The 12195-nt window shown below is 43.6% G+C and overlaps 1 protein-coding gene across 4 annotated transcripts in view; it reads right to left on the reverse strand.

Annotated features, from left to right (window-relative positions):
• ANKFY1 (ankyrin repeat and FYVE domain containing 1) overlaps positions 1-12195 on the reverse strand; it is an 83181-nt gene that overhangs the window by 39639 nt on the left and 31347 nt on the right. For all 4 annotated transcript variants that reach the window (XR_007131612.1, XM_047756775.1, XM_047756776.1 and 1 more), the window contains 2 exons: positions 5316-5451; positions 798-921 (listed from right to left, as the gene is read on the reverse strand). Coding sequence is in view for 3 of the 4 variants with exons in the window: in XM_047756775.1 (XP_047612731.1) it covers positions 798-921; positions 5316-5451 (260 nt within the window). In the remaining variant the exon portion in view is untranslated. The remainder of the gene's footprint in view (positions 1-797; positions 922-5315; positions 5452-12195) is intronic.

A 12195-nucleotide genomic window follows, 5' to 3' on the forward strand; every position in this document is an offset into this window, starting at 1 on the left:
CCGGGCATGGAGCCTTTGGTGAGGACGGTAAAGCACAACCAACACTGACACCCCACGGGGACGCAGTCCCGAGGGCCCCCCTCCCATGCGAGAACAGGGTCCGCCCCTCAGCCCTACAAAGAGGGCCATCACAGAATTCACTGGAACGTCCACAAACAAATCCCTCCACCGAGCCGGTCTCTGCCGCTGCAGCTCTCTAAACATCTACCCGTTTCAGCAGGAAGGTTGCTGTGCCTGTTTCGGTCCTTTAAAACCCAGTTCCTTAAGGTACGTTTTTCACATGATGTTGTTGAATACCAAACAACTTGCAGAAACTAGGCTATAAAGCACGGCACTAGCCACGATTTTTTTTTAATGCAAACAACAACCACAACAACAACAACAACAACAAAGAAAGGCAGTATCAGTTCTTTCTGATGAGAGCTACCTAAGAAGGGCAGACGTAAACATAACCACCCTCTCGGGGAGAGCTGGGAAGGGCCGGCTGGCCCCACAGCAGCCCCCGCGCCCGTGGCTCCGCTGCAGCGCCTGCAGAGGAAGGTGACGCGGGTGTGTCCCTTCGTTCCAAGCCTGCTTCCCGACCTAAGCCACCTTCTGCCCCTCTACCCCGAAATCAGAACTACAGGACTTTGAGAGCCAAAAACAAAACAACAAAAACCTCCCAGCTCACCTAATGCAACTACTGAGCCTTCCATTTCATTCCAAGAGGACACTAGGGACCGGAGAGGTATCTTTCTATGGAACCAGGTCCCAAGCCCCAGCCTTCCTACTTCCACATCCCTCGGGCTTGCACTCACCCAGTGACTTGCAATAATTTCCGCACAGTAGTTCACGAGCGTGCTGGCGTTCAGCTCCTCTGCTGTCTGATAGAAGCGGATGCAGTTCCTGACGTTCACCAGAGACATCACACCCTTCTCACATCTACGAGAGGACAGGGACGAGGAACAGTATTAGGACCAAGAGATGCGCAAGTGAGAAACCCAAAGCAATCATCTGTGTACTGGCCGGCCATGTCCAAGAGCACCGAGGTGTAAGGTCTATGCAAAGCAGTTATGAATATACGATGGCTGAGTTACTGTATTTTAAAAGTCCTGGAATTTCAGTATTATACTACTCATTCTGGTCAGAATCAAAATAATCTGTAAGTAAACAGGTTAAGCATAACCCCCAACGCCCTTGAAAGTAATCACGTGCAGATGATCATACACACAGGTAGGTGTAATATCAACACACGATGGGTCAAGCTCAGTCCTCTGGGATGTGCTGCACGGGACAGCGGGCAGTCCCCAGGAGCACAACGCGAGCACGCAACCCGTGTGGCTTAGAAGTAGCTTCAGCTATGAGGCTCCATGCCTCAGCATATGAACCCCTCCTTATACAAGTCTTCCCAAATGGTGACCTATATGGTAAGTGAATTACAGCTCAATAAAGCTTAGAAAGCCCACTTTAAAAATCTGTCATGTATAAAAACAACGGAGCTGGGAGGCAAACTGCAGTACACCAAGACAGAGAAGAGCTGGCTACAGCGGACGTGCGTGAGGCCTGGTAACAAGCACAACAACAGTAACGACAATGAGACTCTCACAATCACTCGTAAGGGGGCCCCCTCCCCAGCGGGGAAGAGAGGACTGCACACAGGCAGGTAGGCAGGCCTCTGGCAGCACAAAGCAGGGGCACATCCCAGCTTACAAGATGCAGAGCTGAGACGCCCCAGATTTTTGCTACCCCAGAATTCCTGGAAATCCCAGTGAGCTGCCACAGAAACGGGCAGGGGGGAAGGAGGCGGGCAGCATGGTCCTTCCATCTCCCTTGCCTTGTACATCTCTCTACAAAGCTGGTTCACATCCAAGGGCAGCGGAGAGAGGCCTAGTATGGTGTCAGTGTCCCCTGACACCCCACCATCGCTGTCCCACAGCCCCACAGAAACCCTTTCCTGATCACGAGGGCAGAATGCTGTGATGAGAGCAAAATGGACCATGAGGTGAGAAAGACCTGAGATGAGGTCCACTGCGTTTCAAACGCCAAGCTACACAGGCGCTCTGCGCCCCATCTCCTCTGTGACATAAGAATACTCTACTTTAGAGGTTTAGAGGATCGCTGTTTTGCAAAATCAAGGAAAACTATATAAACTTGGCACAGTCTGAGGTATGTGAAAGGTACACTCACTCACAAAATTTAATAACCAATCAAAGGGTTTCCAAACTACCGCAAGTAGCACTGACTGGTGAGCAGGTAACTCCCAATTTTGGTTTGGATAACGAGTGGTGAGCAGGAGATGGGGGAAAGAAGGAGAAAATTATGAGCAAGACCTGGGGAGGAGGAGGAACAAGCCTTCCATAGCTCACAAGTGAGGCCTTAGGCTAGAGGCAAGAATAATCTCGGAGCTGATTCTCCACCTGGCTGTAAATGGAGGCACCGATTTTATTCCAAGACCTGGGCTTAAGTGCCTTGTTTTTAAGCGATACAGCTGATGTGGTGTAAAGAAGCATCTCCCCAGGGCACCTTCAAACCCAATTATCACAATATCCAAATAAGTTACTATCACACTAAGTGACCGCGTTCTTTGTCTGAGCCCCTGCTGTTGGAACCACTGCTGTCCCTCAGCTGGTGTCCCTAGCATCTAGCACACCACAGCACTGTCTGACCAAGTCATCGGACCCCTGCTATGACATCAGAGCTTTTCATCAGAAAAAGGTCTCCTTTTCAGATACGGGAAACTTCTACCGCTTTCACGATGACGAACATCCTAGCATCCCCAAACGCGGCATGATCTCGGGGATCACATCGGACACATCTGTACAGCACTTTACAAAGAATTTTTACAGACAAGTGTTGAGAGTCTGAAAATTCCGTTCTCTTCCTTACTCCTGCCGAAGACAACACACCAAGATACTCGACTCTGCTTCAGGAGGACAGATGTTTTGTGACACATGGCAGATACTTGAGTTTCACGAAACTCTGGAACCCCTGGAGTGCCATTCACTGGCTGGACAGCCTATAAATAGTAACTGAGGTGATTTACACACCTGAAGAACATGTGATCATTTTTAAAAATTCAGATTCTCAGGTCATGTCTTTTCTCTGGAAAGTAGCAAGGCAGACTGGCTTCCTCAGAAGTGATTTTGTTGTTAACACCTTTTTAATTTAATTTTAAATTTACTTATTCACTTACTTTCAAGGCTGCACCTGCAGCATATGGAAGTTCCCAGGTGAGGGGCTGAACCGGAGCTGCAGCTGCCAGCCTACGCCACAGCTGCCAGCCTATGCCACAGCCACAACACGGGATCCGAGCCGCGTCTGCGACCTGCACCACAGCTCACGGCAGTGCTGGATCCTTAACCCACTGAGTGAGGCCAGGGGTTGAATCCACATCCTTATGGATACTAGTCGGATTCTTAACCCCTGAGCCTCAAGAACTCCGTGTTTTTAATTTTAGAGTTCAAAAAGGAGATGGATGCACGAAAACGACAAAACTAACTTTGAAAGTACAAAATCAAGCAAATACTGAAGGTCCCACAAACTCCTGTCTAGTTTTGTATCAATCCCATATGTATGACTCTAAGACAGGAAAATTACTAAAAGGGTAAACAAGAGAAGGTGAACAGTGGTTGAATTACAGTTGATTTACTTTTTTTCTTTACATTATTCTATACTTTCCAAACACCATACACTGAACATGTAGTTAATAATCAGGAAATAATTATTATATTAACTGTCAATCAATAGCAAACACTATTAATTCTTTTTTAAAAAGAGTATTTTCCTGATATTGCTTACCCAAAACACTTGCCTTTCATCAAGCTGGTGACAGCACTCCCAACCCACCACAATCCCTGACTACAAAAACGAGCAATACGTGCCTCACATTTAACAGCACACATTTATTTGTGGCCGAGCCCTTTCGCGCACTCTTTCAAATGTGTAATTTCTCCTCCAGACGGCAGGGGGCACTCTGTAATCTTTTAAAAGCCAACATTTGACTCCAGGAGGGAGTCTCCTCCACCCTAGCTCTTAACAGAACCGCGGCAGATAAACTTAATGCCCTCATTCAACAATACAAAACTGAGCATCTGGTAATGTTGATAGTTATGAAGCCTCACCAGTCAATAAATAACAAACATTTTAATTAAAGACTCCATTACACAAATTACAATTATCTAAACTACTCCAATCCCAGGGCACTTTTATTGAAGCAATTTAATTTATAAGCAACAGGAGAAAGCTCAGGAAATCTGGAGGGAAAAAGAAGATATAAATCACACTCAATCTAGTTAAAATCATTCTCATTTCACTCTCAGATAATTCAAAAACTCACCCAAAGAAAGGCCTTTACAGTAATCTTTGGTAAACCTAATATTACAGTGCCTACAAATCTTAGACCTTCTTTTTGCTGTTGTTGTTGTTTTTTTTTAATTCTTAGATTTAGGTATTAAAATGCCCTCGAGCCCACATGCATCACAGATAGTTAGGAGTAACCCGGGTGCTGATGCGTGTGGGGCACGCGGGCGCCTCATGGGAAACATCGGCCCCACGATGAAAACAGAACAAGCAGCTCTAGGCAGCAAGGTCTCTCTCACTCCCTGAGGGCAACACAACAACAGGCGGCAGGCCTCCTGATGGCTGAAACCATCCCTTGACCCACCCAGGAGAAAAGAAAAGCCACTCCTTCACGCACACAGAATACAGAAGATCACCGACATTCCACCGACCAGGCCGACTACCAAGGGCCACACCTCCGACAAAGCAAAGGGCATTCTGCCCAGGATCCTCGGGTTTTGCTTTCTGCTGTTCTAAAAGGCCAACTTGGGAGAGCAACGGAGAAAATGCAGTATGTAAAATAGAGCAGGCCATCTCCTTGGGAACCTAAAAAGTAGTAACAAATGAAGCGAGATCTCAGAAACACTGACTACGAAACTCTCAGGGATTAATTCAGGCATCTAGTGTGTTTCTAACAAGAGATTATCCTACAACTTCATCCAGGTAGACATATCAGAAAGTAGGATGAAATGTCAAAGGAAAAGGCATAGGAAGGAAAGGGGAGGGGTTGACACTGGATATATTATTTCATATTCAGTTCATCAGTTCACAAAACTATATGATCTCAGGTAATAAACCAGGGAGAGCTTCGGCCAAAGCTTAGCTTACAAGATAACGCAAAGGAAGGGAGATAAAATTCTCCCCCCACTATTGCCTTTAAAAGAACACCTTGCAAAGGTTATTTACATTAGCAGAAGCAGCTGTTTTCCCAGAGCTTGCCATAATTAAAGCTCAGCCACCACCATCTGAGGTGCTTGAATATATCTGCTGTGACTTGCCTCTCCCTAAGGAGCTGTAGCTGAAACCGATTAGCTAGTTTCATCAACTCAGTCAGGAACACATCATCTTCTCTGAACTCCAACTCATCCGTATAGATCCAGCGAAGCATTGTCATTGTCACCTCGGGGTTGGCATCTGGGGAAAGAAAGAAAGTGGAGGCACTGAAAACAAGGCACAGATGACATACTCAGGCCTTCCTGAGGACCCCCAAAAGGTGAGGCTAAGGAAGGAAATTCTAGTATACGCAACTCAAAGATATACCACACAGCCATTAAAATTGGCGCTTAAGCATTCTGAGTCCCATCTGACTCCAGAGACGTGTTACGTTTTGCAAGGGGCAGTGGGTAGGGGAAATGAACCTATTCAAAGATGTAAGTCAAACAAGGGAAATTTTTGCTGTTGTTGTTGCACCTGTGGCATGTGGCAGTTCCCAGGACACGGACCAAACAGCTGCAGTAACAACGATGGAGCATTAACCTGCTAGGCCAGAGAGACCTCCAAATATATTTTATATGAAAAATAGCTTACATTTATCACTGAGCCACCAGGGAACTTCACTAATAAAAAGATCGTACAAACAAAAATGAAAAGATGATCACCCAATGGAAACGTGGGCAATAGATATAAATAGGTAACTCACAGAGATAAATGACCAATAAGCCTTACCAACAACGAAATACAAATTTCAGCTAGAATATATTTTTTGTCTCAGACTAGCAAAGATCCTTTAAAATGCATAACCTTTTACACAGAAATTATACATGTACATTATTATCCTATGAATATAACTCAACAAATATAGAGAAATATGAGTCAATTCACTATTATTTTTAATAACAAAAAACTGAAGCAAAAATCTTAAAAGTCCAATAATAGAGAATTAATTAAATATATACTAGAAAATTGTGCATCAATTAAAATTATTTAGATCCATATTCAACATAAAAAAAATTCACTATATAGCAGGTTAAAAAACCAAGTAGTTAAAAATACATGTATTAAACAATTTCATTTGTGTTAGATATATTTGCATGTGTACATGGGTGCACATACACACACACCCTACATATATATAGTTTTGCGTCTGCCTCCCATCCAAGTATTAACCAGGTCCAACCCTACTTACCTTCCAAGATCAATCCAAGAGAGAAGACATTCAGGGTTGTACGGCCATACATAGATTGACTATCTACCTATCTACTGAGAGACTGGAAGGTCATACACTAAAATTATCAACCCTACTAGAATTTGTAACTAATTTTTTTTAGATTATCGTCTCCCTGATTTTTATTTAATGAACATACATACACACCAGTGTAATTTTTTTTTTTTTTTTAAGGGCCACACCCCAGGCATGTGGAAGTTCCCAGGCTAGGGTAGGAATTGGAGCTACAGCTGCCGACCTATATACTGCTGCACCACGATGGGAACTCAAACTTTTTTTTTAATGGCCACACACACAGCATATGGAGGTTCCTGGGGCCAAGGACTGAATCCAAGCCACAGCTGGAGTGTGAACTCTGAGGAAACATTTTAAAATCAGAAGACCATCTAATTAGATTTATAGAAATAATCTAGTTGAAGGAGTATTTCAACTATAACAGAACAGATCTTAGAATAAAGTGAAATTCTAAGCTGGCTTTGTAAACTGGGTTTAATGTCTCTTAATGTAAGAGAAAATAGGTAGACCATGTGATTTGTCCAGAGTCACCAAAAAGTGCCAAAACTATGTACAGACATAACTCATTTTATTGCAATTCACTTTACGGCACTTTACAGATACTGTGGGGTTTGGTTTTGTTTGCTTGTTTTACAAACTGAAGGTTTATGGTGACCCTGTGTTGTCAGATGATGATTAGAAAATTTTAACAATAAAGATCTTTTTTTTTTTTTTTTTTAGGGCCGCACCCGGTGCATATGGAGGTTCCCAGGCTAGGGGTCGAATGGGAGCTACAGCTGCCAACCTAGACCACAGCCACAGCAATGCAGGATCCAAGACATGTCTGCAACCTAGACCACAGCCCACAGCCACGCCGGATCCTTAACCCGCCAAGCAAGGCCAGAGATCGAACCCATGTCCTCATGGATACTAGTTGGGTTCATTACCACTGAGCCACAACGGGAACTCCTGAAAGCAGGATCTAAAAGAAAGATTTGTACACCAATATTCACTGCAGCCTTATTTACAATAGTCGAAAGGTAGAAGCAACCCAAGTGTCCTTTCAGTGGACAGATGGGTAATATGGTATATACACAGAATACTATTCAGCCTTAAAAAGCAAGGAAATTTCGACACATACAAAAAAAATGAATGAACTTTGAGAACACTGTAAATAAATAAAATAAGCTAGTCACAAAAAGACAAATACTTTATGATTCTACTTACATGAGATAATTAAAGTGATAAAGAAACAGAGTAGAAGGGCAGTTGCCACAGGGTAGAAGCAGGGAAAATGAGGAGGTATATTTAACGGGCACAGATTTTCAGTTTTACAAAATGAAAAAATTATGGAGATTGGCTGCACATCAATGAAGATTCACAACAGTTGATATACTTAACAATGCTGAACTGAAAACTTAAAAATGTTTAAAACGGTGGAGTTCCCGCTGTGGTGCAGTGGAAACGAATCCAACTAGGAACCAAGAGGTTTTGTGTTGGATCCCTGGCCTTGTTCAGTGGGTTAAGGATTCGGTGTTGCCGTGAGCTGTGCTGTAGGTTGCAGACAAGGCTCAGATCCCGAGTTGCTGTGGCTGTGGCTGCTGTAGCTCTGATTAGACCCCTAGCCTGAGAACCTCCATATGCCCTGAAAGGCAAAAAAAAAAAAAAAAAAAGGTAAGTTTTACATTATATGCATTTTAACACAATTAAAAATAAAAATTATTCTATAAAAAAAAGAAAAAGTCTTAAAAGCAACTACAGAAAAATGACCACTACATACAGAGGAAAGAGTCCAATGACTACAGATTTCTTATCAGAAATCAGAGGCCAGAATACAGTGGAAAAATATCTTTAATGTGCTAGAAAAGGGGGGGGGGGGTGCTGTCAACTCAAGTTTCCATATCTAGCAAAAATATCCTTTAGAAATGAAGGCAAAAAAAGGAGTTCCTGCTGTGGCACAGTGGGTTAAGAACCTGACTGCAGCAGCTCAGGTCTCTGCAGAGGCACAGGTTCAATCCCTAGCCTGGCACAGTGGGTTAAAGGATCCCAAAAAACAAAACAAAACAAAACAAAAAAAAATCCAGCACTGCCATGAGCTGTGGTGTAGATCACAGATGTGGCTCGAATCCCGCATTGCTGTGGCTCTGGCGTAGGCCAGCAGCTACATCTCCGATTGGACCCCTAGCCTGGGAACCTCCATATGCCGCAGGTGCAGCCCTAAAAAGACAAAAAGACAAAAAAAAAAAAAGAAAGAGAGAGAGAAAAGCAAGACCTCACTATATGCTGCTTAAGGAACACAAAATAAAAAGATACAGATAAGTTGAAAGTAAACAGAAAAAGATTTATCATGCAAATAATAAGCATAAGAAGGCTGCAGTGACTAATATCAGATAAAACAGACTTCAAGACAAAGAGTGTTGCTAGTTATAAAAATTATCATTTCAAAATGATAAAGCCACTATTTATCAGAAATAAAAATTACAAATGTACATGAGGATAACGACAAAGAAAGGAAATTCATGAAGCAAACACTGACAGAATTCAAGAAAGAACTTGAGAGTTCTAAAATTACAGACATTAATACCCACATTTAAGGAACATACAGAACTAGACATACAAAGAAAACATACAGAAGGTCTGAAAAATATTATCAGGAGTTTCCGTCGTGGCACAGTGGTTAACGAATCTGACTAGGAACCATGAGGTTGCGGGTTCGATCCCTGCCCTTGCTCAGTGGGTTAAGGATCCGGCGTTGCCGTGAGCTGTGGTGTAGGTTGCAGACGCGCCTCGGATCCCGAGTTGCTGTGGCTCTGGTGTAGGCTGGTGGCTACAGCTCTGCTTAGACCCCTAGCCTGGGAACCTCCATATGCCGAGGGAGCGGCCCAAGAAAAGGCAAAAAGACAAAGAAAAAAAAATGAAAAATATTATCAAACACTTTGATCTGACATTTAAAGAGCACTACATCCAACAATTGCAGAATATACTTTCTTTTCAAGTGTGCCTGCAATCACCAGGACAGGCCACGTGCGGAGCCATAAAAAAAGTCTCAATAAATTTAAAAGGATCGAAACATAAAGTATGTTCTTGGACAATAACAACTAAATTGGAAACCAATAACAACAAAATATCTAGGAAAATCCCAAATATCTAGAAATTAAGCAACACACGTGTAAATAATTCAAGGGTCAAAGAAGAACCCACAAGGAAAAACAGAATATATCCTGAACTAAATGACAATGAAAATACAACATATGAAAATTTGCAGGGATGCAGCTAGAACAATACTTAGAAACTTAGAGCTTTAAGTCCTTACATTAGAAAAGAAGGTGGGGATGGAGTTCCCGTCGTGGCACAGTGGTTAACGAATCTGACTAGGAACCATGAGGTTGCGGGTTCGGTCCCTGCCCTTGCTCAGTGGGTTAACGATCCGGCGTTGCCGTGAGCTTTGGTGTAGGTTGCAGACGCGGCTCGGATCCCGCGTTGCTGTGGCTCTGGCGTAGGCCGGTGGCTGCAGCTCCGATTCAACCCCTAGCCTGGGAACCTCCATATGCCTCGGGAGCGGCCCAAGAAATAGCAAAAAGACAAAAAAAAAAAGAAAGAAAGAAAAAAAAAAGAAAAGAAGGTGGAGTTCCCATCATGGCTCAGTGGATAACGAACCCGACTACTGTCCATGAGGATGCGGGTTCGATCCCTGCCCTTGCTCAGTGGGTTAAGGATGTGACCTTGCCATGAGCTGTGGTGTAGGTCTCTGACACGGCTTGGATCTGACGTTGCTGTGGCTGTGGCGTAGGCCGTTAGCAAGAGCTCTGATTAGACCCCTAGCCTGGAACCTCCACATGCCTTGGGTACTGCCCTAGAAAAAGACAAAAAAAAAATACATATATATATATAAAAGAATGGCTCAGATAACATACACGAGGAGCTACCATTGTGGCTCAGTGGAAACAAATCTGACTGATATCCACGAGGACACAAGTTCGATCCCTGGCCTTACTCAGTGGGTTAAGGATCCGGCATTGCCATGAGCTGTGGTGTAGGTCGCAGACATGGCTCAGATCCTGAGTTGCTGTGGCTCTGGCATAGGCTGGCAGCTACAGCTCCAATTCGACCCCTAGCCTGGGAACCTCCATATGCCGTAGGCGCAGCCCTAAAAAGCAAAAACAAAATAAAGAAAATGTTTGTTATTCCATGTGGTGACGCCTTCACAGTTACGTCAAAACTAATCAAACTGTACACTTTTACTGTGGGCAATTTATTTTACTTCCTTCATATCTCAATAAAGTCAGAAGAAAAAGAAACCAAAAGTGAGAGCCAGCACAGCCTTGTGGTTAATGACATGGATTCTGCAGCTCAAATAACTGGGGTCAAACCCCAGCTTGGACCATTACTATTGTGTGACCTTGAGGGAGTTATTTAATATCACTTCACAATTTCCTCATCTATAAGAGTATTATTCTAAAAGCATTAAAGATAATACTCCTCAAAGCATTATTCTAAAGATATATGCATTAATACCTGGTTAGCTGCACCAAATAGTAATTGCTGTATAAAAATTTGCTATGATTATTTTTTTTCCTTTTTCTTTGTTTTTTCTAGGGCTGCACCCACGACATACTGAAGTTTCCAGGCTAAGGGCTGAAATGGAGCTGCAGCTGCCAGCCTACACCACAACTCACAGCAATGCCAGATCCTTAACCCACTAAGCAAGAGCAAGGATCAAACCCACAACCTCATGGATACTAGTCAGGTTCCTTACCACTGAGCCACAATGAGAATTCCTACGATTATTATTAAGGCAGACTATTTTATTTATTTATTTTTTAGTTTTAGTTTTAGTTTGTTTTTTTGCCTTTTCTAGGGCTGTTCCCTCGGCATATGGAGGTTCCCAGGCTAGGGGTCGAATTGGAGCTACAGCTGCCGGCCTACACCACAGCCACAGCAATGCAGGATCCAGGCCGCGTCTGCAACCTGCACCACAGCTCACAGCAACACTGGATCCTTAACCCACTGATCGAGGCCAGGGATCAAACTTGCAACCTCATGGTTCCTAGTCGGATTCGGTAACCATTGAGCCACGATGGGAACTCCAAGGCAGACTATTTTAACCAACACACAGACAATTCAAGAATAACCAAAGATTAGAGAAAAACACAAAAGTCATGTTAGGATCGAGTAAGGAGACATGACCACAGATAAAATAGATTTCGTAAAGCTCTAAGAGAATCTCTGGGAGAGGGTCTCAGCTGTTAGCAAGAGGCCGCAAAGGCTGTTTGAGAGTCCTCATGACACAGCAGCCAACTTCTTCCAAAGCAAGCAATCCGAAACACAGCCAGGAAGAAGGCACACGCCTAAGAAAGAACCTCTCTGAAGTATCACTTCTACCACCAGCTCAGTCCGCCTACACTCCAGAGAAGAATTCCCCACCTTTTGAAGGGAAGAATAGCAAATAATTTAGGGATACATTTAAAACTACCATGGATATCATCAAAATACTGAAAATGAACAATCTTGAGCTAGTAGTTCACATGGTATCCAACAGATATCGCCTTGTTTCTCTTGAAAATGTAAAATATCACTGGCCTTGAGGGTTTGCGGTAGCACCTTAGGGTGCCTGAGCCCGCAGTCTGAGCACCTGCTCCTTCCACTGCACAGTGCCACCTCCCAGGTCTGTGCGTTCATGAGCAGTTTCCCCACCTGGACGGCAAAGAGCAAAGCAGGAT

The sequence above is a fragment of the Phacochoerus africanus genome, chromosome 14, assembly GCF_016906955.1.
Source record: "Phacochoerus africanus isolate WHEZ1 chromosome 14, ROS_Pafr_v1, whole genome shotgun sequence".
In the NCBI taxonomy this organism is placed as follows: Eukaryota; Metazoa; Chordata; class Mammalia; order Artiodactyla; family Suidae; genus Phacochoerus; species Phacochoerus africanus.